The sequence below is a fragment of the Solanum tuberosum genome, unplaced genomic scaffold, assembly GCF_000226075.1.
Source record: "Solanum tuberosum cultivar DM 1-3 516 R44 unplaced genomic scaffold, SolTub_3.0 scf00204, whole genome shotgun sequence".
Taxonomy (NCBI): Eukaryota; Viridiplantae; Streptophyta; class Magnoliopsida; order Solanales; family Solanaceae; genus Solanum; species Solanum tuberosum.
The window spans coordinates 954,255-979,555 of record NW_006239127.1 but is presented as its reverse complement, the minus strand read 5'-3'; the positions used below and the strand labels follow the sequence as shown (position 1 = coordinate 979,555).

Here is a 25,301-nt window from a genome sequence, read left to right as displayed (position 1 = left end):
TCCCCCTCCCCCCCCCCCCCCCCCCCCCCTGCTGATGAAACTAAACTTTGTGATCGGAAAGGCAACCTTCATCTATCTGACCTCTCTTCTCACTTCTTCTGCAGCGGAGATAACAATGTTTGATAATTATATTGTTGTCTACAAGTTTGCCCAAGATCTTCATTTCTTTGTTACTGGGAGTGACAATGAAAATGAAATAATCCTTGCCAGTGTGCTCCAAGGATTCTTTGATGCTGTTGGTATTCTTCTTAGGTTGTCTACAAAAGCAGTCTTCTCCTTTTCAATATGCATCACTTGATTTCTCGGTTATCAAAAAAAAATAAAAAAAAATATGCATCACTTGATATTTTCGTCTTCATGTACTCATCTTGCTGCAAATGCCTTTTGTTTTAGGGGCAATGTAGAAAAGAAGGAGTCACTTGAAAATTTGGATCTTATTCTTTTGTGTCTGGATGAAATTGTTGATGGCGGGTAAGAGAATCGTACCATGATTATTTTATTTGTTTCAAATTCTGAGTTATAAAATCCTCATTTAATGTTGCTTTCTCTTACTGTTTTGCTGCAACTTTTACTCGATCTTTGTACAAATATAGCATGTCAGAAACCTTTATTCTTTTCTTTTGTAGTTGTAGAGAATTAGAGTTTCAAAAGCGTATCTAACTTTCTGAACCATAGTAAAATTAATATTTGGATTTAATTTACCCCAAATAGGGGGAATATAAAAGGCAATTGTGTAGTTTAACTAGACATTTTTTCTTTGCTGGAGACTTATTAAGCCAAGACTTCTGGTCAAAAGAATCATAGGATACTTCTTATACGTAATCCCCCCCACCCACCACCACCCAAAAAAGAAGAAGAAAGAGAGGAATAAAGAGAACATCAATTATCAATCCTATAGCAGTGACCTCTTTCCTATGGACATATATTTCTTTCACAAGCTATAAAGCTCTCATCAGCTTAGCTTTTAACATTTTGAGTAATATATAGATGATAGTACATCACACGCCTTATTTTGGACAGTCGCTGTATTAGCTACCCTTTTTCTATGTTAGTGACTTCATTTTTATGAGAAGTTGCCTCGTGGGAGTTGGGTTGAGTGACTTTTTCCTTTGAAGGTATGTGTTCATTCATCTTAGTCAAGTTGTTTTGCTCTCCTGTTACTTTAGACTCTGGGTGTGTTTGTTATGCCGAACAATGTTTTACAATGAAAATACTTTATCGAAAAATAAGCGTTTCTCTTACTTATTTTTTGGTGTTTGGTAAGTAAACAAAATATTTTTTTTGTCTCAAAGAGCATTTACATGCAATTTTGGAAAATACTATGAATACGCAGTATAGGAAAACACTGTGGGTGGAGATGGATAGTAGGTAGCCGTTTGTTGTAGTACATTTACGAGGGAGAAGCATGGAGCTAATCTCCTCTTCTCATCTTCTCTTTATTTAGTAGTCTTACCTTGTATTCGCGTAGTATCTTATTCCTCATTTTTACTACTTTATGTTACTTTGATTCTTTGTTTATCTTGTTATTTTGTTGTCGTTATTTTCCTTTCTATCCTTCTTTGATTGCACTTTTTTTAGCTGAGGGTTTATCAGAAACCACTCTTTCCCACAAAAGTAGGGGTAAGGTCTGCGTACATCCACTTGTGGAATTACATTGGGTATGTTGTTGTATTATGAGGTGGAGTGCTAAGGGAGTGGGTGGGGGGTGGGAACCATAGTTTCGGGAGGAGACAATGCGCTTGGAATGTCAAGTATGACACTTGTTTTCTTCTTCCACTAGGGAAGTCATTTTACTGATTTTGAAGGAACTTGTTTTCTTAGAGAAAATGTTCTCCAAAATCATTTTGACCAATCAAACATGGGAAAATTGGAAAACATTCTCCGTACCAAATACACCCTCAATGTCCACTTCTTCATCCATCCTAGTTCCCAACTTCCACCGTAGAGTTTATACTCTTTTTGACATGCCGTGTTTAGTACATATTAGAGTGTTTGACCTTGAGAATTGATGTGGATAAAGAGAATGGAAAAGAAAGCGGACTTCCAATCTTGCTCTCAATTTCAGTTATAGGGAACTAAGTGTTTACCATCTTATGAAGATCCTCCATTTCACTTTCTTGTCTCTGTAGAATTGTTCTTGAAACGGATGCTAATGTTATTGCTGGGAAAGTGGCAAGCAATAGCGTTGATTCTGGGGCACCTTTGTCTGAGCAGGTAAATATTGCTCTCTTTCTTGATGCTTTGGTCCTTCAAACTGATGGAATAGTTGCTTCATTAATTACCATCCCCGTCCAATTAACTCATTTTTTTACATGTTCTTTGTGGTTTTCTACAGACTATAAGTCAAGCATTGGCAACTGCACGAGAACACTTGGCAAGATCTCTTCTCAAATGATTTGTTGGGTCCACAAAAGAAAGGGAAACCAAGTTCTTGCAAGTACTGATTTTCTTTCCTTCTGAATGAACTAATTGATGAGCATCAAGTTACATGTGTTTAGGCAAAAAAAAAAAAAAAAAGTTTCTACTTACACCCAGTCTGTTGTTTCTACATGTTTGGATTTTGTTGGATACACTAAGATGTAGATCATGTAATACAAACTTGATTCTAGTGTAGACAGTGGGGAAGAACTCATCTGCAATGTGGATTTTGGCCTTACATAGTGTCTTAGACGCTTTTCATGATTTTATTTTCTTGGTCCCCCTTACTATAATAGTAACAATAATTATGTGCCCTCAATGCAGTTAATTATTTTTGTTCATTCATCTACAAAGTCGTGTTTGACAGTCAATCTTGAAATCCCATTATATCAAATCCAACTAACTTTCAAAAAGTTGACACTTCTATGTCCTCTAGCTCTTCTGAGCTTGTGGTCGTCCTGTGAATTTCTTGGAGTGCTGTATCCTTGTTTTTATGTTAGAAGAAACCGCAAATTTGCTTCATTAAACACAACAATCTTCTGAGCTATTGTCAATGCAAGAAGCGGGTAAACAAAAGTGGCCAAATGATATCCCTATTTGATCTCTCAATTCTTTATAAACCCAAAAAAGAAATGACTCCACAATTATTCATGAAAAATAAGTCACCACGATTATGTTATAAAACAAAAGCATGAATTATTTGACCCCATTGTCAAACAAAGGGAAATCTTGGTACATCCCATCCTATAGTGCCAGGAATATTAAGCTCACTAGAAGGTAGGAGGAGATCAGCATACCCAGTAAATTAAACGCATCCAAATAACGTGAAATTAAGATGGATCGCAATGCATTTCTAGTGAAAACAGAACACTTCTCACTATTAATAAAGAAACAAAGGGGTTAACTGTGTAACAAAGAGTTGACAAAACAGAAGACAAGTCCACTAGCACGACGTTAGCTCACATCCTACGTTACATTTGACTGATGACAAACATGTAAAGTACAACCTCTAGGCACAGGGAAGCATCCAATTGATTGTGCATTCTAGTTGCTTCCAAAGCAACACCCTATAGCCACTTTCACACTCATTACAAGACTCCAAAAAAGCAGGAGGCAGTAAGAGATTAGTAGCCGCCACTTTGCCATAGCTGTTGAGACGGCTTTGGCTGGCCTTGGGATCCACCACCCAATGACCCATCCCTCGGATTTTGCTGTTGATGTTCTAATGAGATCCCAGCCTGAGAATGGTAGAAATTTGGGTACCCCAAGGATCCATGATTTTGCAGCGGCTGTTGAGCTTGCCTAAATCCACTACTTTGCTGGTTTTGACCTTGAAAAGCATAATATGTGTTAGCAGGAACAGCTGACATTGTCCTTGAACCGGGTCCATGAAGCCACATAGCTGAGTTCTCGCTCTGAAAGGAAGGGATAATTGGAACATACATGAGCTGCCTTCAATTCGAGGAAAGGAAGGAGGGGTTGATGAGCAAATGCTCAAACAATAGAATACAGCTAGTGCAAGAAATGATGCATTCCTCCTACAGCTCCATTTCGACTAAAGTGGAGCTAAACAAACGAAATTAACCAGACAAAAGCAGTGCTATAAAAACTGTATGTCCAATTTAGAAATATATCAACCTATTATATTAGTAAGTAGAATTTTCTCAAAAAAGGAACAAGGTAGAATCAGCAGCTTGCAGTATACTATTGACTTCAAAGAATTGAACAGCTGTTGAAGCAAATGAAATGGTTACCTGCTGAAGAGACATTAAATGATTGGTATCCTTGTACTGAGAGCTCAACATATCATCGTAACTCAAGTTAGTACCAGAAGGAGCAGCAGAGGGGTTCATTGGGAAGTTACCAGGGATACTTGCTGTATTTCCAAAACCACCATACGCAGAAGCAACACTGGCTGGTTGAGGTAAGCTGCTGACTGACACACTGTTCTTATATTGGGGAAGCACCGCCGCCAGCGACTGATGATAATTACTGTTACCAGCAAATGGTTGCTGGAATGCAGATGGCATATATGTATAACTCTGAGGCATAAAGGGATAACTTATCATGTTACCAAATGGTCCCAGAGGTAGTGTTGGTTGGTTATATGGATGCACAGCAAGATGTTGCGGCACAGTAGGTCCGGTGGTGACACTAGTTCCAGAAAGTGTCTGCTGTGTAGACTGTGCTGATGGAAAACCAGCACTCTTCAAAGACTGCAAGTCAAAAGAAAAAAATCAATAATGTACACCACAAAAATAAGTGATAAGCGCAAACTATTGAACTTATTACTCTAGAAAAAAGAAGACAAGATAGAAAATCTCTCTGTCCTATCTTACAGCACTTCTCCATGATAAAGGAAAACTATAATAGATTTATACATCAGCTTTTATATCAATCGTCAACTGATTTTCAACCTACACTCTTAGGAATTAATCTTATGTAGGTCTTATAGGAATCGAATTTAGCAACGTTTATTGTGAATCTTTAAATTTCAGATTATTAACAACTAATTGCCTGTTCTTTTCTTTTGCAACAACCCAAAAGGAATCTTACATGCAAAAACCAGAAGGTACTAACATTTTTTTAACAAGGAAAACCAAAAAATAATATAAGGAATTTACACACAACTTTAGCCTCCTTTTTCTAAATTTCTAGGGTGATTTTCCTTTCCTCCTCTCAACAAGCAAGAGCCTCTAAACTGTACCACAGAAATACATCAAGTGCGCCTTGAATTACTCTGGAAATCCATGACGAGTAACCATTCTCTCTGTATACATCTTTCCACTATAGAGATTTTACGCAATACAAAAAGTTGGCTGCCCTCAAACATTTGGATAGACATCAAGAGAGAGAACATTCAATTTTTTAGTTTCCAATAGCAGAAGCTTTCTTCCCCAAACGTTGAAAGCTACCAAACATGTAAGATACAACTACATCCATTATGTAAAACATTTTCATCATGCACAAATAAACAACTAGAATCATTAAAATTACTTCAAAAAGCATACAAAAAGAAACATATTTTGCTTGTTATATTACATGAAAATACTGACAACCAACAGGTCATGAGCAATACACCAAGTGCACATGAGGAAATTGACATTCACTATGAAGAATCAATTAGCTTCATCAGGATAGCATTACCTCAGGCATGGAAATTGTTGAACCACCAATTGAAGAAACAGAGCTGCCATATTTCATAGCCATTGCTTGTGTTGCAGAAAATGGCAAGTATGAAAGATCAGTTTCACGACCAGCATGAACATTAGCAGCCGACAAGGTGCTAGGCAATGAATTTGTGAATGCCTGCTCAAAACAATAGCAGTGAGCACCTCAATGTAGAAAATTCTGGTGTTAAGATCTCTAACAAATGAAATGGTAACTTAATGTTCCTATTTTGCTTCTCTTGTACACCATTGACCTACCACCCGTCCTCCCATGGGCGAAGCAGGTATTATAGGTTCTATCTTTCTGGAGTTTGTAAAACTAAAGACAAATTTTCTTGGAAGAATATAGATACATTACAATTTACGAAAATAGCAAATTACCACTTACACTGAGCAACCCCACAGTGATGCTTCAGATTTAGGTTTCATATGTTTGTCACTATTGTTTCATATTTATCAACTTCAAATACAGATTAAGCAGAAGGAAATTCTTAACTTCAGGTTTTTCCTAAAGAAAATCCCACAAAAGAGGTTTAAGGGTCACAAAAAAACGCAGTTTTCCGAGACAATTGCAAGCAATAACTAACTACTCAAAGAAGTAAAAAAAAAAAAAAAAAAAGAAAAGGGTTTCCATGCAAACTTTTCATTTACGAAAATAGCAAATTACCACTTACACTGAGCAACCCCACAGTGATGCTTCAGATTTAGGTTTCATATGTTTGTCACTATTGTTTCATATTTATCAACTTCAAATACAGATTAAGCAGAAGGAAATTCTTAACTTCAGGTTTTTCCTAAAGAAAATCCCACAAAAGAGGTTTAAGGGTCACAAAAAAACGCAGTTTTCCGAGACAATTGCAAGCAATAACTAACTACTCAAAGAAGTAAAAAAAAAAAAAAAAAAAAGGAAAAGGTTGTCCATGCATACTTTTCATCAATTACTTAGTTTTGTTAATTGAATGGTCTCATGCATATAGCTAGCAAAACATTTTCCTTAATGATGCAAAAGCTTTATTTATAAAAAATTGTAAATACAATTAATAAAGGCTCCAAGGTACAAAAATACACGACTCCAGAAAGACCAAAAAATACTGAACTACATCAAATATGCAACTACTTCCTTCCTCATAAGTTCTACAAAATTCATGTACTGATTCATATTTTCATTTTTGCTTACTTTTACACCAGAAGAAGAGATTGTGCAAACACTTGCACTCCAAGGGGCAAGAAACCTACTAGAAATCAAGTCCAACGTACTTTCTTAGGGGTCGTTTGGTAGAGTGTATAAGAAAAAATAATGCATGCATTAACCTTGTGTATTACTAGTACCTTGTTTGATACTCTTTTCTAACATATGTATAACTAATGTGTGCATTAGTTATACACTCTATTGTGTATTTAAGGTGTGGATTACTAATACCATGGATTTCTAGGTATCATCAATGCAATGGTTTTAATGCATGCATTAGCTTAATTAAAGACTCAATTGCCCCTCAAACCCCTTTTTACATCTTTTCCATTATAATAGTGGAGGCTATCTATGTAAGTAAATTTCTTTATGCAATGCATGCTATTTTTAATGCATCAAGCCAAATAATGCATAAAAATAATCTATGTATTAATTAATGCAAGCATAACTAATACATGCATTGCTAATACAAGCATTACTAATGCACTCTATTTAGCATTATTCTTATACACTCTACCAAACGACCCCTTAGAGAAGTAGAATTCACTCCAATATACTCTGTACAATTACCTTCAGACTTGAGCTATGCAAATGCACACGCAAACGTCCAATGAAGAGCAGGGAAACTATTTGCATCCTTCACAAGGAAAGAAACTTACCATTACATTAGAGAAAGGAGTGAGATTTTGCATCTGGGAACTTGTCTGTGGCTGACTAAATGCTGCAGTTAATTGTTGTGCACTTTCATACGTGTAGCCAGCAGCAGAGGAGGGATACGAATATTGATTTCCTTGTTCATTTGTTTCTGATGTCAAAGGTTCTGGTTGTGAAGCAGAAGATGAATCGTAATTTACAGAACTTGCATTAGTTCTATGGTATAAGTTACTCTCAGATGCATGTCTGAGAGACTCATCACCATAGTATTCTGAAGCTCTGCAATATAAAGATGCACTAGCAATTAAGAGGAATACTTGCAAGGTTGAACACCTCAATAAGATGATTAAAGTTATCCTGTAAGATAGATATTTTTTACTTGAAATCATGGAATGTTAAGGTAAAAGTTGAAAAATGTACTGTTTAGTGAGCTTCAGAGAAGTCCTAACTTAGTCTAAAACGATAACTTTTTGGTAGGACAGGGCAGAGAATAGCTTCACGCCTGTCTTAAATGAAAAAATCTTTGACTGGAATGAAATGAGTCCGAATACAGTGGTGTTACAGAGGATTCATACAGATACTAGCTGTTTGAGATGTTAGAATAGTATAGATTAATTTGATTGACTAATATGATGAACATTTAGAACAAGTCAGCTACAAAAATACTAAGAGAAAAATGCAATATTTGTAGTTTGATTTAATAAAAAGCTGAGGCAAAACAAATGATTGAAAATTACCCCCAAATCTAGGTAGGGAAAATGCCAGTAGAGTTTTGGCATGTTAACATAACATAATTTCTGCATTATATTGCCCACATATCTAGGTAGGGGAAACGCCAGTAGAGTTTGGCATGTTAATGTTAACATAGTTTCTACACTATATGTTGATATAATTAGATAAAGCATCAATGAATTAAAGAAAATCCACAGGTTAGAAGGAGGCCTTACCTGGATCCCGAGTGCCCAACTGATGAACCATCCACTTCCTTAGGTGCATCTTCCAAAGTACTCGTCACTGGAGCAGATGCCAAAGGCCCAGAAAAGGAGCCACCAATACCAGAGCCAAAGCTACCAAAGCTCAGGTGTGAGCAGTCTGCAGTTTGAACTTGAAGATGGTCTGGTATTACAACAGAAGGACCATCTCCCTCAGGTGGCACCCCTCCATCATCTTGTACATTCAACTGTTGCAGGTTTGCAGCAACTGATGAAACAGAGTCGTTAACATCTTCAACTGCAAGACAATGAAACAGCATTATTACACAAAAATAGACATTCCAAAAGTTTACAAGTAACAGAACTCCATGTGATAACGATTTGATTATGCAGTAAAACTACACTGCTTTCCCACTAAATAATGACATGAAAAGCAGGTTGATTTATCTCCTAGCTAGCATATCCCATGAACATCACCACCACCCACCAAAACAGAGTAGTCTCTATGTGGCCTGAGATTTGTTAGGGTTTTCTTCTCTTTCAAATATGGGGGCCATGTGCAAGAACATCAAGCTTCAACTTCACAAGGTAAATTTGAAACTTCATGAGAAGAACCTCTTAATCTGCAATAACCTCATGTTGACACAACCTATGAGTATGAACAGCAAGTGATCAGCACTCAAGGCTTCCCTCTTTATACCCTATCAGATGCCCCAGTAAATCAACCAAGTAATGTATTAAGCCACAGTTAACAAAACATTGATAATACCAAAATAAACATATTGCAGGAAAAATGATATTTTAAAATCCTATAGAAAAAATCTAAGACAAACAAAAAGCTGTGAGGAGTGTATTGTTTAAAACAAACCAAGTTTGTTATGCTACATTACCATCACAAGTGACGAGACAAAACAAAATGAAAAGCAGTAAAATTACATGAAGTTCCAAATACAGTAAGAAAGAGCTTTGGATGCAGTTAAGATGAAATTCCCTGTTGCCCTCCACTGCTGCTATATGTCCCACTCCGCATATTAAACAATCCGCATATTCAAGAGACATAACTAAATGTCCAGCTTATTTAAGCTAAATTGGTAGTATGATATAAAACCTTGGGTTCTAAAACTGCATCCCTAAAAACCTAAGTGCCAGTATAGTTGCTCTATGAAACATGTAATGATTACTTATTGTAGAATGGGGAAAGAGAGAATCTTAAGTTACTGAAACTAAAGACTTGCCGATGCCTGGAACTCTTGTGGAAAAAAACAAAAATAGCAGTACCATGTCAAAAGAAACATTACACAAGCTACTTGACAACAAATACTACATATTCTCAACAATGAAATGCATATCACATTACCAAATAAAAACTGTGATATACTAACCTTGTTGATGGTCAAAAGTATGATTCTGGTTCTGATATCCATAGAGGTCATTCTCATAAATAGATGCACCTCCAGCATTATCCTCCTGCAACCTTCTGCTTGGAGGACTACCAAGATTTTCAATCGTGCAGTTATCTGTCCCCTGAACTTCATCAATCTCATTTTGATGATTAATTCTGTCATATGACAAGTTAGCTGGATCAGGATGCAGCTCTGAATCAGCAGGTGGCTCTGAGATAGATGTCTGACTAGCAACTGATGGCGGCTCAATTAGAGGCCATTCCTCATCAGTTGAAAGATGTTGTGGCTCTCGGTGTACCTCAGAAACTTTGGTAGTATGATCATCAGACCACTGAGTATTTTGATGTGATGCACCAGAAGGGAGCCCCTGAATATGGTTTTGGTTGGCATTGACATTGTGGTGAGATACATTAGGTGCACTTGGAACTTTGCTCTGTGGCCTACCCATCTTCACAATATCAGCCATGGAAACTTGACCAGGCACCCCGCCCCAAGTAGGTTGATATCCAGAAGAAGTCTCACAGACTGATGAAACACCATCAACTGCTGTAGGTGCTGACTTTTTACTTTCATTTGCAGCGATATCACTGTTACACATATCATAAAAGCATTGACAACACTGTTATGCATCTCCTAAAAGCACCTCAAAGTGTTCTTTGTCACATGCATTTTGAGAATAGCTCACATTGCATGATTATTGAAGTGCTCGAAAAGAATTTCCAGCTTAATCCAATACAGGGATTACTGATTGTAATTATTAAGTTAATTATATTACTGCCAAAGACACTTCAATAAAAAGAAACATACTGTGGGACTACAGAATACTCTACGGAAAACAGAAAGACAAACATCTACAGGCAACTGATGTCTTTTTGAGAGAATATAAACTATTTAAGAAGTTGAAACTACTAACCTGATTGTTGTAGCCCTCCTGCTTATGTTACTTCCGGAAACTCCTAGAGTAGAAGTCAGGTTACTCGTATTTGATCCATTCTCTTTTCTGTATCCAGGAATAGGCCTGGTAGACTCTGGAAAGGGTGGTTAGAAACAAAACGATACCCTCATGAGATGACACGATGAACTATGCAAAACTTAAAACTTGATTATGTTTGAAAAGAGTGTACATTATCACGTACATACCTGACCCACCGCGTCCAACATATCGTTCTGCACCTCCCCTGCTACCACGGCCTGAGCTGCTAATTGCACCACGTGGCCTAGATTCAGTCGTATCCTTACTCTGAACCAAAGATAAATATGAGTGAAGAATGAAGAAATGAACAAGCCATTTAAGAAAGTAACATAGTAACACCTTATAATATTCTGCTAGATCATGTAACATATCTGATAAGACGTAAAACATATCAAGAGGAAACGCCATAATTTTTTTTGAAAAGAATAATGCACCATAATTTATTATTATAAAACAGAAAGAGATATTGGAATATCATGAAAAAGAATGGGGTGCCTACTAAAAAGAACCTCTACTGAACAAATTACCAAATAAAGAATCTTTCACTTTCTCCTTTGTTTTTACCATTGAAATGTTCAGAATTTCATCAGAAGTTAATCATCGAGCCAAGGTAATAAGAGATCTGAGTAGACTAATTTTCCCTTATCTCGTATCAAATAGTAAATCACAACAGAAACAGGCAGTATTAAGAACGAGAAAGTTAAAATCAGATCTCCATAACCAATTTGTCTCTAGAATTCCTGATTTAAGTAAGGATTACGAACCTCTTTTCTCTTTTCACGTTTGCTCTTCACCTCATGAAAAGTATCTAGCCAATCAACAAACTATAATTAGAAGGTGATCAAAATTTATCACAAACTACAGTCACCATTTAATGGGATGGCAGAAGACCATTCTATCAAGAACTAAAAATATTATAACCTCAAGTACAAGTACAGCATAGAAGAGCACAGAGGAAGGCAAACATGACTGCAGTAGCTAATGTTCTAAAAGTGAAAAGCACAAAAAGTAATAAGTTCCTGAGGCTTTAAGAGAGAAATGAAAAGCAAACACATGCTTCTTCAAAGTAAAGCATGCAGTTCTGAAAAACGGAGGTTACCTAACGTGGAATTTAGTACTTGTACCACCGAAATCGCAACAACATTAATTTAAAAGTCCAAGAAAAGGCTACCAAATAAGACAATTCGCACGCAAAAGAAGAAAAGGAAGTCCCATTAAACCAGACAGTGGAAAATCAGAGAACAAAGATAGTAAAAGAAGAGTAATTGTAAACCAAATAAATCTAAGACAATAATTAACAAAGAGTGCATTAAAAAGAGAAATCCTAGTAATCTGATTAACAAAATCCCTAAAGACCCTAGTTTTGTCTTCTCTTCATTTTCTAAAGTCAAAATCAATGAAATATCTGCATGCTCAATCCGTTAAGATATCTTTTAATAAATCTGGAACTAACTACCATGGATAGCATAAAAAATCAAATTTTGCACACATAATCAAATCTTTTCTTATTCTTCTTCTTACAAAACACAGCTTCTAACACCCAATATCAAGAAAAGAAGTATTATTACAGATTTTCTTTCGTTTCTTGTTTCTATCCATAAAAACAGTAACTTTATTCAATTTTTTCCCAAAACCTAAAAAACCCTAAAACCCGAAACCCACCAAAAAAAACGAAATTAAAGATTTAGGGTTTATGGTAGACCTTGAGTAAGAAGCCTATTGACCGCTTCATTGGGGTCCATATTACATTCTTTGAGCATAGCATAGATCTCAGGTTCAGGACAGTTAACTATCTCCTTTAAGCTTTGTACCATCTTTCTTGACCCTGCGGGTATCGATTGTACCCCAACTCCACCATTGTTTCTGCTACTCATCTTTGAAGAAGACAACTCTTTTTCTGTGAAAAAAGAGAGGAAAAAACAAGAAAGACCCACAAAGTATTTTCTTGTTTCAGATCTGTTATAGTTTAGGTTTTTGGGTCTCTCCTCAACTCTGTATATTTATCTCAGTTATATTATGAAAAAAACGCACAGAGTGAAGGGGTTTTTGCTGCTGCTGCTGCTTCTCTTCTTCTTCCTCTCTGTGGGTTTGGGCTTCTCTTCTAATATAAATGTTTTTTTTCACTTTTCTTGTTTTTCGAAAACCTTTTTTTTTCAATCCAATATAATGGATAGAAACTGTTTTTAAAAGACTTTCGACTCGAATAAATATTACAAAATGAATTTGAAAAGGAAATATAGTACTAATGAAAAACCTAATTTGGAAAAATGAAGAATAGTATCAATAATAAATAATATACCTAATATATTAAATAAGAACAATATTTTTTCTATTGATGAACTTATAATAAGGGAAATAATAATCTCCTTTTTTCTTTCTATTTTTGTACATTTTTTTACTACGTGCATGATTTGTTTATTTTTTATCAACATGCATGTACTTAACTAGGTCAAATGATACATAATTGCACATATGAATATCAAGCACAAATAAGTTTGGAGTTGAAATTGAAGTATTCAACTTCATTTTTTTATTCAGATTTGTGTTGTATAGGTCCTTATTTGAGGGAAAACGTTCTTTATTATGATTTTTTTAATATTCGGTGATCGAACCTGAAATCTCTGATTAAGGAAGAAGTAGTCTTATTCGCTACATCACATTATTTGATAGTGAAGTATTCAACTTCATAAAAAAAAATTGATAAATATAATTTGTGTTTTTATTTTTTGACTTTTAACGCGTAGTAAAATATAAAAGAGCTATATAAATAATTAATTAGTCAGTATAAATTATATGAGAATATGACTAAATTGGATAAGACAATACTATATCTCTTTAAAGATTTAAATTCTCTTTTGGGAAAGTCATATAGTTTGAAAATGATACATTTATATATTTTTTTAATGCTAATAAAGTGGAATGATATACAAGTTCTTTTATCTTATTTTAATTTAAATATTACCTCTTTAGTTTTAATCTTCGGGATTTTTCTCTTTGCAAATTATAGCGAGTCCATTTTTTTTGTTAAAAAAAATAATAATCAGACATTTGAAAATTGACCCAAATAAGTTAGAAATTTAAATTGTTTTATTTCTTAAATCTTTTTATTGAATACTCAAAAAAAATGGTGAGATTGTCACTCTCGAATAGGCTCTGCAATGCACGATTCGAATTTAGTCAGAATTTCAATGCGAGCTCGGAAAAAAAATACATGATACTATTCGTTTTGATTTTGTACTATTCTATTTGAGTTTCGATTTTTGGTTTTGAAGAAATGTAACCCAATTCAAACCCAAAAAAAATTGGTTTGGTTTGGTTTTTCTCCTTTCCGTTCAATTGTTTTGTTTCGTTAGTAATTAGAAACATAATCAGTAATTAGAATCTCTTAAATATATTTTCTAATATAAATCACAAGTAAACGTAAACACTTAAAAATATATCAATTATAAATGTTCAAACATTAAAAAAAAAAAACTAAATCACAATGAAAGACAATAACTAAAAAGAAACAAGTTAAAATTCCATTCAATCTAATTTATTTTTCGATTTAATCCAAATAATCCATACCCTACCTGACAGAAGTAAATTATTGGATATAGCCGCGTTTTCTTATTTATTTTAAATTAAATTTGGATACCCTAAAAGATACTTCACGCTCGGTAGAAGCACGTGATATAAAGTGGCCCCACTAGGGGTTTTGAGTCCTTTGAATTACATTGCGTGTAATTCACGCTCCTAGTGGTGAGAGTATTGGAATCGAATTACCAAAACGATGTTTATCCATAATGTTTTTTTAATATTAAAAGTCAGTGATTGGTTGGTCCAAATTTCCAATTTAGCAGGCAAATTTTGGTAAAGAAGATGACGTGTTGGGTAAAAAGGCTTATTCTCAATGGGCCAATGGCCCACTAGAAAGTAGAGTTTCCATTTTGGGCTCCGAACTTTGACTAGAGTCTAACATATATAATGGGCCTATATACAGAATGTTATCAGCTGGGGTAAGCACTTGAACAAACCTGCACATGATATTCCTTTGTTTCCTCAGGTGTCCGATATTCACACTAGAGCTCGATTAAAGTGTTTTCTAATAAAGGTGACTTTGTATCTAAGGGGACTCAAATCCGAAACATCTTAGTAAAGATGAAGGAGTACTTGCCACTCCACTACTAATCTACCATCATTGATGGTCATTATATTCCTTTTGTTTTCATGCAAAGGTGTTCTTTTGATTTCTTTTCGATGTTTGTTTTGACTTTTGAGGTATGGATGGAGCTTGAGTTCAAAAATGTTATTTAAGTATCAAACATATTATTTGTAATAAATGTTGTCTTATATTTTTTTTTGATGAAAATAAAAACAAGTTATCTCTTATTTAGCTATAATATTATTATTATGTCTTTTTATCTTTTTCTTCGCTTCTTAGTTTAAGGGATGTAACTTATTTGAATCACATGTCATTTGTTATTGGTTACTATGAACTTAATATGTTTTGTATGTCGAATGTACAATATTTACTTTATCATTATTGTTATTGTTACTCAAAAGCTATTTTGTCGTTCAATTTTATTATTATTTGTTTTTTTTTCCTTTTATTATCGTATAATATGTTGTTGATGTTCTATTTTCTATTATGTTCGGTATAATTTTTTATTTTTTTTTCTATTCCTACTTAATTTTTGAGCAGAGGATCTATTCAATATATATTTTATTTTTCATCCAATGTTATCTCTCATTGAATCACATCATGTAAAGCACACTCGATAAAAACACTCTCAACGAGATTTTCTTCATGTCCTGGCTCGAACCTGAGACAAGTGGCCTGTTAATAGTTTTTAATTCTTCAAATTTGAATTGGATTATCTAATTCTTAAAATTAGTTTGTTGGAGGAAAAGATACTTCATTCTGAAGATGAGGCTCCTCCACAACCCCTTACCTTCATCATCTCCACCATTGTTAACCTCTTTTTCACCAATCAAAGCTTCAATTCTTCCCAAAAAATCATCTTTCATCTCTCATCATAAACCCCTTCAGCAACTTCTCTCTACTGGGGTTTCATTTGTTCTTTCTTTGGGGCTTCTTGTTTCTGCTCCTGTTTCTATCGCTTTGGAATCTCCTTCACTGCAATCTTCTAACTCATCTTTGGAGGTGATTTGCCGAGAGAACGAGGCGGATGAGGTGTATGTGAAAGACACTGAAGTATCCAAAGTGGTGAGCAATGAAAGCATTGTGGAAGAAGCTTGGCAGATTGTTAATGACAGCTTTCTTAACACCAGCGATCGTCGTTCTTGGTCTCCTGAATCTTGGCTTGTAAGATGTTGTTTCTATCTAAAAAGAAGAAAATCTAACTTTTTTGAGCTTAAGGGGTTCTTTTGCATTTCAATTCTCGATAGCTATCTCATTGATTGTTTGGTATTTTGCTACCAGAGAATATGCTCTATTTCATTCGTAGCTTATTTTTTTCCTTTTTAGCTGAAGGGGTTCTCTTGCATATCAATTATTGTTTGGTATTTTGCTGAAAATATGCACTATTCCGTTCTAAATGTAGAATCTTTTTTTCCTTTTAGCTGAAGGGTTCTCTTACATATCAATTATTGAGAGGTATCTCATATCTGGTTGATTGTTTCGTATTCTGCTGCCAGAGAATATGCTCTATTTCATTCTAAATATGGAACTATTCCTTCTTTTAGCTTAAGGGTATTGAATTTGATGGTGTGCTTAGATCATCTAACTTATCTTGTAAAATACATACTTGGAGCATATTTAGTACACTATTACTAGAAGAATATATTTAATTTCATTCTATATGTATACTGGAATTTCTTTTATGGCTTTAAAATCTACTACCGGAAAATTCTCATCCAACATGGCGAAAGAGATGCTCTTAGCAATTTGGTGGGGGATGGAGGTTAAGATCCATCTTGAAATGTTCCCTGAAAATGCTGATTAGCTCTGTTGGTGGGGCAGGAATGTAAATATATTTCGCAAAATAACAGGAATTCTTTTTGGATTGTGTTAGCTCCTTATCTTTAGTGTAGGGCTCACTGTAATGGATCTAACTAGCTCACTTCTGTTCTCACTCTCTTTTGTACTATTTGCATCTGCTTGATGCCTTGAATGAAATCAACTACTTCATCAAAAATATTCGTATCATCATTAAAGCCATATGATTTTCTGGATTTGGAGGAATAACAAAAAATATTTCTAAGAACATTGAAGTAGAAAATGTCAAATTAATTGTTGGAGGCATGGACTTTAGGTGATGTTCAGTTTAACAAGGAAAACATCATGTAGTGTTTGAATTTAGATTAATTAGTAGTCGGACTCTTGAAAATTAATGACTGAATATAATGTCAAATATTTTATAATACTGAAGAGATTTTAGTTTCTTTCTATTGTAGATAGTGCACTTAACTAGGATATGTAGTAATAGTGGCGGAATATAAGCCTTTCACTTAAATGCTCAGTAAGTCTGATGCAGTAAAGCGTATGGTGAAAAAAAATTCTAATTTTGTTGCTCAGCATGTCTAATGTAGATAAAATGTGATAAATGAACCAGTGGAAGCAATTTGCTAGCACAACGTCATGTCTTTTCAAAAAGATCTGAGCTTTTTATGTCTCTACTGACATCTTTTTTCTCCCTGGGTTCTTGCCTTTTCTTCATCCTACCTAGATCATTACTCACCCTATCATATTCTTTGTCTTGATATCAACTTAGAAGTATACATGACTAAATATTTCGTTTTCTGTGTTATTACCAGCAAAAGAAAGATGACATCTTAAGTTCATCAATTCAGACAAGGTCAAAAGCACATGATATCATCAAGCGTATGTTGGCTAGCTTGGGTGACCCCTATACACGGTTTCTTTCTCCTGAACAGGTAATAAGTCCTCTTTACACATATATTTACGTCTGTATTGTTGAATTTGATATGTATGTTTAAATTAGCATACAATTTTTAGAGGAAAGCAGGATGTCTACCACATGGGAATACAAAACTTTTTTGGTTTGGGTTGTTACATAGGACTAGAAATTTTATTTCCGAGTTTAATATTGCAAAGAGTAAAGCAATTTGGATGTATTCTTTCATTTATAGGTTGAAATAAATTTATTAGGGAAGTTTGGAAGAGGTTCAACACTTCTTCGTTAGCATTAGTGATTTGAAGTTCCTTTACTGCTTTACATTATGTTCACACCTTCTCTTTTTATCATCCCAATATATGTTTGTATTATTAACCGTCCTGAATCTGTACCGATCGTTCATCTCATCCTCCTGCATTATCATCCTTCCATTTCTTTTTAATTGGATGAAACACAAATTGATGAAGCCATATGTGCTAAAGACGATTTTTAGTTCACACCTTCTCTTTTTATGATTCCAATAGATGTTTGTATTATTAACCATCCTGAATCTGTACCGATCGTTCATCTCATCCTCCTGCATTATCATCCTTCCATTTTTTTAATTGGATGAAACACAAATTGATGAAGCCATATGTGCTAGAGACGATTTTTAGTACTTCTCTACTTTCAGTCAAGCATGGGTATTGTAGCATAAGTCATGAGATATATGATTTCTATTGATTCCTTCTTTTTCAGTCTATCTTGCATTTTCCTTATTCAAATAAACGTCTTACTTACAAACTTTCCAGTGTTCTTGTTCCATGACATGTACTGCTTGTCATTGAAAGTTCTCCAAGATGGCTAGATATGATATGACTGGGATTGGAGTTAACCTCAGGGATGTTCCAGATGGCAATGGAGGTTCAAAACTGAAGGTTTTAGGGCTCCTATTGGATGGCCCTGCCCATAATGCCGGTGTACGACAGGTATGTCATTTACTAACAAAAGCACTTCCAGTATTTATTTTGCTTAGCTTTATGCAGTGGTTCTTTTCTTTTCCCTGTTGATGAAATGCTAAATATCTCGGTCATTGTAGTCATGATTACTTGATAATGCCAACAGCAGGGAGTTTGTCTTGGTTATTTATGAATACAATTGAAAAAGGAGAGATAAGCTTTAAACTGGCAAACTAATGGCCTCTGATTCAATATGATTTTCCCTCAAGGTGTCCAGTCCTTCTCACCAGTCACCACACATACTTGGGGCCTTGCCTGTTAGTTTGATAGGTGTCTTGTACTGCTTGATGGCTTATAATATATTTTAAGTGATGGAATTTTTCCATAGCTAAATATGCAGACCGCATGAAGATGTGTTATTTTGAAATGCTTTACTTGAGACGAGGGTCTATCGGAAACAACCTCTCTACCTTCACAGGGTAGGGATTCATTGGGTATGTTGTTGTTGCATGAACATGTGGTATTTTGGTTGCAATTGAGTATAATATTAGCACATACTACTTCTTTACATTCTCTCTCCTCACTGAAAGTATCTGGGTTCACTTCAGTTTTCCCTATTCTAGTTTGATTTACCATTCAGGCATTCAGTGAAAAATTAACATGTATCTTTCATGTGAACTCGTGGCAGGGAGATGAACTGATATCAGTGAATGGGGTGGATGTGCTGGGTAAATCTTCCTTTGAAGCATCTTCACTGTTACTAGGCCCCAATGGGACATCTGTGAACATCATGGTTGTGTTTCTGAACACTGCCGGACCTCAATAGGTCTATTGTTCAATGACATCTTCATGCTGATTCTCATGATGTGGTTGCAGGTTAAGCATGGAAATTGTGGACCTGTCCAGTCCATTGATGTGGAGAGGCAATCTATTGCTAAGACACCGGTTTTTTATCGGCTGGAGCAGATTGAAAATGGCTCTACTTCTGTTGGTTATGTGCGCCTAAAGGAGTTCAATGCGTTGGCCAGAAAAGATTTGGTTACTGGTACGTATCTGTTCTATATGCAGCCCTATGTTGAATAAAATAACTGAAAGATGTTACTAGTTTAAGTGCTACTAAAGAACTTCAGAAGAGAAACTAAAGCTACTTTTTACCTTAACTTTCTTGTAAAGAGTGTAACATTATGAGGACAACTCTTTCTAGAATAACGGGAGATGACAAATGCGAAGATGCTGACACCAGAAGTAAACATTAGATGCGGGATATAAAATATGAAAGGAAATACAGTTTTATTTCACTAGAGGGTTTCATTTAGCTAATGGCTCTGTCAGATAAACTGAACCAAGCTCCGCAGAAATTACGTGGAAGCACAAAATTTAAGACGTACATGCCTGGTTAAGAGGTTTTGCATGTCTCTTGGAAGTTGGAACCACTCTATGATGACTATAATTGCATTTTGTAGCTCTCAACACCGTCGAACCATCGGGATATAACATCTTCAGTTGAACTGCATTACATGTTATAATATCTATTCATTAAGACCTGAATATCTAATGAAATGCCAAGAGATCGTGTATTATTGTATTCTGGATAATTTTTGTGTTGGCATTTAAAATGTATAGTCTGATTTGCTAAAAGTATTGTCCATTCCGGAGATCTTACACCTGAGACATGGTCTGAACTCTTTCAGTTTCAGCAACCTAATGTGTATTAGCTTTCTGTGTGTAGTCTGTTTCTGAGATTGCCAAAACTTTCTGCAGCAATTAAGCGACTCGAAGGCATGGGTGCCTCATCTTTTGTTCTTGATCTCAGAGATAACCTTGGTGGACTAGTGCAGGTTTTCCTTTACCCCCCTTATTTGATTTGGTCGAGCTTGACAGGTTACTTGTTTAACAAGCGGTGAATTTTTGCCTTTCAGGCTGGCATTGAAATCGCAAAACTCTTTCTGAATGAAGGAGACACGGTAGTCATATGTGCATCTTCTATATGGAGCATTAGCTGTTCTGTGATTTGGTTATGCTTGATTATCAGCCTTAAATGCTTACAGTTCAGTAAGAAGCTTTTCTTCTGAAATATATATATTGGCAGGTGATTTACACTGTTGGAAGGGATCCACAGTATACAAGGAATATTGTTGCAGAAGCTCCACCTCTTATTACAGCTCCAGTAATTGTAAGGCATATAAGAGTCCACATCTCAGATGTCTACTCTAAAACAGCAGAATTCTTCAATATTTTCTTTCAATTGCATATTTTTCTTGTCATTGTTACAAGCCATTTGGTGATATCACTTGTGAAATAGAAGAATCCATCAAAACTTTCTTCAAATTACATTTTTTCCCTCTTTTTTTTTTTTGAATGAACAATTCCATTAGTTTCATTCTGAATGAGAAACTTGGAAACTTCCGCTGTCAAAATGAAGCAGACTTCACTTTGAGCAAAAACCCTTGAGCTTTTACGGTCAAGTGGATTGTAGATGTAAGGCAAAGTTTGTTTCTGATTTCGCTTTGCATCGAATTAAACCACATGCTGCCCCAATTTCTTTAAGGTATATTGACCACTGACATATTCAAAGTTTGCAGTTTTACCGTATAAGTCTAAGAAGTGTTAGATATTGACTTTTAGTCCGGTTATATGTCATGCTTCAGCATTAGCTTGAGTTTTTGCTTGAAGCTGTCACAAACTTTAATATTTGATGCCTTAAATTTGTTGAGGTTGGTAAGAGAAATGGATAAATGAAATAAACAGGTAATCATATATAACGTTTTGGTGGTTTGTGCTAACATTTTCCTGATTATAGAATCATAAGATAATGCATGGCTGAAACTTAACGAGTAGATTCCTTAAATTAGCTGAAGTTGCTAATAGCAATGGATAAATGAAATAAACAGCTGATATAAGATCAAACAATTTGATTTTGAGCTTACAGTTTCTTGACTGTAGAATCATAGAGAGACTCTGGTTATTGTTGCAAATTCAAGAAGATGTTCTTTTCTCTTCTAGTTCTCAAAAGTTACTATTTGTCTTTACCACTCTGATGGATTTAGTAACTTCCAATGCAGGTTTTGGTTAACAAAAGTACTGCAAGTGCTAGTGAAATTGTGAGCTACTAACACTACATTGCCATACTAGTTCTTGAAGGGCTGAAATATTTGTGTTCTAATTTATGAATTTCATTTCAGGTTGCAACTGCACTTCACGACAATTGCAGAGCTGTTCTCGTGGGAGATAAGACATATGGCAAGGTCTGAATTTCTAGTTACTTTGGTTTCTCTTTTCAATATTTGAACTTCTTTATTGGCATACTAGTTAGTATTACGCACATCTCTATAAGTTATAAAGTAACTTTTCTCAATGTCTCAACGGTGTACTATATTTATCAACTACTCCTCAATCCTAAATTGTTAGCAGTATACTAGAGAGAGCATATCCAGTTGTGGGGCTGCTTTATTTCCCCCAGAAAGTGTTTACAATCATCTACATGCATAAGTAGAACTAAAGAAATTTCTTAATGTTTCATTACCATGATCAAAAATTCAAAATGCTGTGCAGTGTACACTCATATTCTGATGACCTGATTGGATGTGAACCTTTACCATCACTCTTTTCTTAACCTACTTTCTGCTTTTGCATTATTTCATTTCATTTGCCAGTCCTCAAAACGTTACAAAATCTTGATATAGAGTCACTTTTGTTAATTCTCTATCATTGACAAAATAGCACGGTAGAATACATTGAATATGCATGGGACTTGGGAATTTGTGGGATGAGGCTAACTGTACTGGCCCGAGGCCAAAAATAATAGTTGAACAACTAATGCACATGAGGCTGCGACAACCTTTCGTGCAATCCATTTAAGACCCGCATACCCACTTTGCAACCTCTAGATTTCATTGTCAACTGTGGCATATTCCGTTGGTTATGATTTTTTATGCGACCAAGATGAAGATAAAAGCTATTTGTCTAGACTGAGCTAACTATGCCCCTAATTAAGTCATCTCTTTTTACATTGACTTCATGCCCAGAGGCAAATTATGATTGCTAGATATTGCCAATTCATTCATTTTAGAGAAAAAGTAATCAAATCATTTGTTTCAATGAAATAACCAGTGCTTTCTGAATCGTCTGAACAGAATCAATTATGTCTACCAGTTGAAATCTTTTCCCTAACTACCAACCTAAAAATTTATCTTCTTGATGGTTTCCTGGTGCTATAGTCCTGCTTATGTAAAGGGGATCTAAATGAATCCTTAACTAATCTGCTACCACTATTTGTTGTTGCGAGGACTGATAAACCTCTATTATGGCCAGTGTAATTAGCAGTCAAAGGGAAAAACAGTTAGCATTAGTAATGATTAAAATATTCATTTGTTCTAAAGAGGGGCACACTTAAGAACAGAGGAGTGGCTGAGTAGGGGCTCTCAACTCCTTCCTGTTCCTGATCTGCAGCATTTCTGTTGCAGCTCCTTTAAGACTACTTTATTTCTAAACACGTGTTCCTAGCAATTGCTACAACCATTGCAGTAGCTATTTTTGAGAAGTGTTGAGTTGTGCTGAGATGCATACGATTACACAGGTCAAGGGGAAGTGTAGGAAGAAACACTATTCCTTAGGTAACTAGATCCCAAGGGGGACCATTTCAAACTTCAAAGATACATACTTTGTAATCAATTATTTTGAATTATGTTGTTTTAGTTGTTGGGAGTAGTTCCATGCAGTTGGTGTATATGACCTTTCTCTGTGAAGTTGGAGTAGCTTGAAAATTGATCTGAAGCCAACTAAATCTTTATATTGGTACTTGGTAGCTAGAAAATTTTGGTGTATGGGATGGTAGGTTTGCTGGTCTTCTTTCTGAGGGACAACATCACTGTATTCTTAACATCATTTCAGGGGCTGATTCAGTCTGTATTCGAGCTGCCCGATGGGTCGGGCGTGGTTGTAACAATTGGGAAGTATGTCACACCAAATCACATGGATATTAATGGCAATGGAGTTGAACCAGATTTCAGGAATTTTCCTGGTAAGAGGCTCCTATTTACATCATTACATGTGTCAACAGCATTCTGTTTCTCTGAATATAAAACTAAATAATATTTGCAGCTTGGAATGAAGTCAACAATCATTTGTCAAAGTGCCACAAACAACAAGATGGATAAGGTAAGGGTTTCTATTTTCTTCTTCTTGTTTCTTTATTAACTTATGGTTTCTTATCATGGCTCTTTCTGTCACATACAGCTCGCTCGTTTTCCTTTCAGTGTCATTCTGATTCTTCATCATGACGGATGAATAACTTGGGGTAGTCCTTCGGTCGTGCAACACTCAGTTTGATATGATATTAACAGATGTTAACCTTCACAGTCGTTTAGCTTCACCCTTTACCTGAACATCAACAGGAAGAAACAAAGTACATAATGCATACTCTTCTATTGCCTAGGCAGCATCTTGAAGAACAAATCAGATCAATATCAGCAACTTTAATCTATCAAGATGCAGAACTGGCCACTGGATGATGAAATTAGTAGCCAGAACCAGCTGAGTTGTGTCATTGTATTTATCTTACTGATAGCAGGTGCCTATGGATGATAGTAGCACACGGTGTGTACATAAATAACTAGTAATTTACCTGATACAACCAACAGTTCATATTGTATACACATTTTGAGTAAATGTAAATCAATTCTATGATGGGATTTGTGCCTCATTTTGATAACAGAGGAAATTCCTATTCGGCTGGAGTTTGAAACTTCACAGTGGATCAAATTGTTCCTCACTCCTCCCTCTCACTCTGTAGGTGGATTGACGAGATTCTATGAAGACGAACTTTTAGAATAACTAGATGTTTTGGGAATAAAAAAAACACAGTTGTCTTAGATGTTCCCTAATGAGGTGTACTTTTGTATGAACATCTGGTCGCACAAATTCTCATTGTAGTCACTTCAAGTGTCACCCAGACCACTGTTATTTTTTGGTAAAAAGACAATACCACAATCAGTTCCTTTGCCAGCTGAGTTGTGTCTCCAGAATTTTACGTAGTATTTGAAAAAAGTTCATCTCTAGGCCAAGGATTATTTGGGGCTAAGATTAAACTTCAAAAGTTTGTGTAACACCTGAGGAAAGGGACAGGGGCCAGAAAAGGTAAAGTTGAAGTTACCTTAATTTTTCCTTTTTGATGTTTTTTTTGTGGCCATGTGAACAAGATATGATTTTTGATGATGTAAAGTGTAGACATGACTCTATTATGTAGTAGAAATCTTGATTAGGCTGCTATTATGAAGTATGGTATCAAAATGCAATTATTAATACAATAGAAACGATGAAAAGGTAAGCATTGTCTCATAGTAGTAGTTTCTATAGGCTTTTCTTTGGACAGTTTGAATCTATACACTTCATAAGATTGTCAAATATTCAACAGGCAAAGGAAAATTTGGCAAGATATCCCATAACTTTTTACCCTCAGAGCATAAAATGTAAAGCAATACTAAACTACAAAAAACTGTCATTTTCCCTTCTCCTTGTTACTTTACCTCTCGAGGTATTGTATAACAGTGAAAAGGTAGACAGAAAAAAAAGAGGAAGAAAATTGTAACAAACTCTACCACCATATTGTTGTGTAATATTTTTAAAAAAAATCTAATTATGTAATTACCACTTGTATAACGAAACACTATGTTGTGTCTTTGAATTTACTGTTCTGATACAATCTAGTAACTACATAGTGGTGTTCTACACCTAAGTGGCTAATGAAGTGTATTTGAGGATTATGA

At 35.3% G+C, this 25,301-nt stretch overlaps 3 protein-coding genes across 3 annotated transcripts in view; 2 read left to right on the top strand and 1 right to left on the bottom strand.

Moving 5' to 3' along the window:
- The window catches only part of LOC102591694 (coatomer subunit zeta-2-like), a 4,990-nt gene extending 2,303 nt beyond the window's left edge, over positions 1-2,687 (top strand). The window contains exons 3-6 of the mRNA XM_006355537.2: positions 105-252; positions 394-471; positions 2,130-2,214; positions 2,336-2,687. Coding sequence (XP_006355599.1) covers positions 105-252; positions 394-471; positions 2,130-2,214; positions 2,336-2,395 — 371 coding nt within the window. The 3' untranslated portion in view covers positions 2,396-2,687. The remainder of the gene's footprint in view (positions 1-104; positions 253-393; positions 472-2,129; positions 2,215-2,335) is intronic.
- Positions 2,688-3,243: 556 nt separating this feature from the next.
- LOC102591371 (uncharacterized) lies at positions 3,244-12,839 on the bottom strand. The gene is made up of 10 exons (XM_006355536.2): positions 12,442-12,839; positions 11,504-11,547; positions 10,907-11,006; positions 10,680-10,794; positions 9,746-10,353; positions 8,379-8,661; positions 7,437-7,710; positions 5,566-5,727; positions 4,173-4,634; positions 3,244-3,833 (listed from the first exon to the last, which is right to left on the bottom strand). Exons 1-10 carry the CDS (start codon positions 12,611-12,613, stop codon positions 3,543-3,545), a joined length of 2,511 nt encoding a protein of 836 aa, XP_006355598.1. The 5' UTR covers positions 12,614-12,839; the 3' UTR covers positions 3,244-3,542.
- A 2,659-nt stretch (positions 12,840-15,498) lies between these two features.
- LOC102591033 (carboxyl-terminal-processing peptidase 1, chloroplastic) lies at positions 15,499-24,247 on the top strand. The gene is made up of 13 exons (XM_006355535.2): positions 15,499-16,047; positions 17,499-17,618; positions 18,430-18,567; positions 19,226-19,330; positions 19,414-19,582; positions 20,299-20,375; positions 20,457-20,501; positions 20,627-20,710; positions 21,600-21,638; positions 21,720-21,782; positions 23,428-23,557; positions 23,638-23,694; positions 23,773-24,247. The coding sequence occupies exons 1-12, from the start codon at positions 15,649-15,651 to the stop codon at positions 23,691-23,693; spliced, it is 1,425 nt and encodes a 474-aa protein (XP_006355597.1). The 5' UTR covers positions 15,499-15,648; the 3' UTR covers position 23,694; positions 23,773-24,247.
- The last annotated feature ends 1,054 nt before the right edge of the window (positions 24,248-25,301 follow it).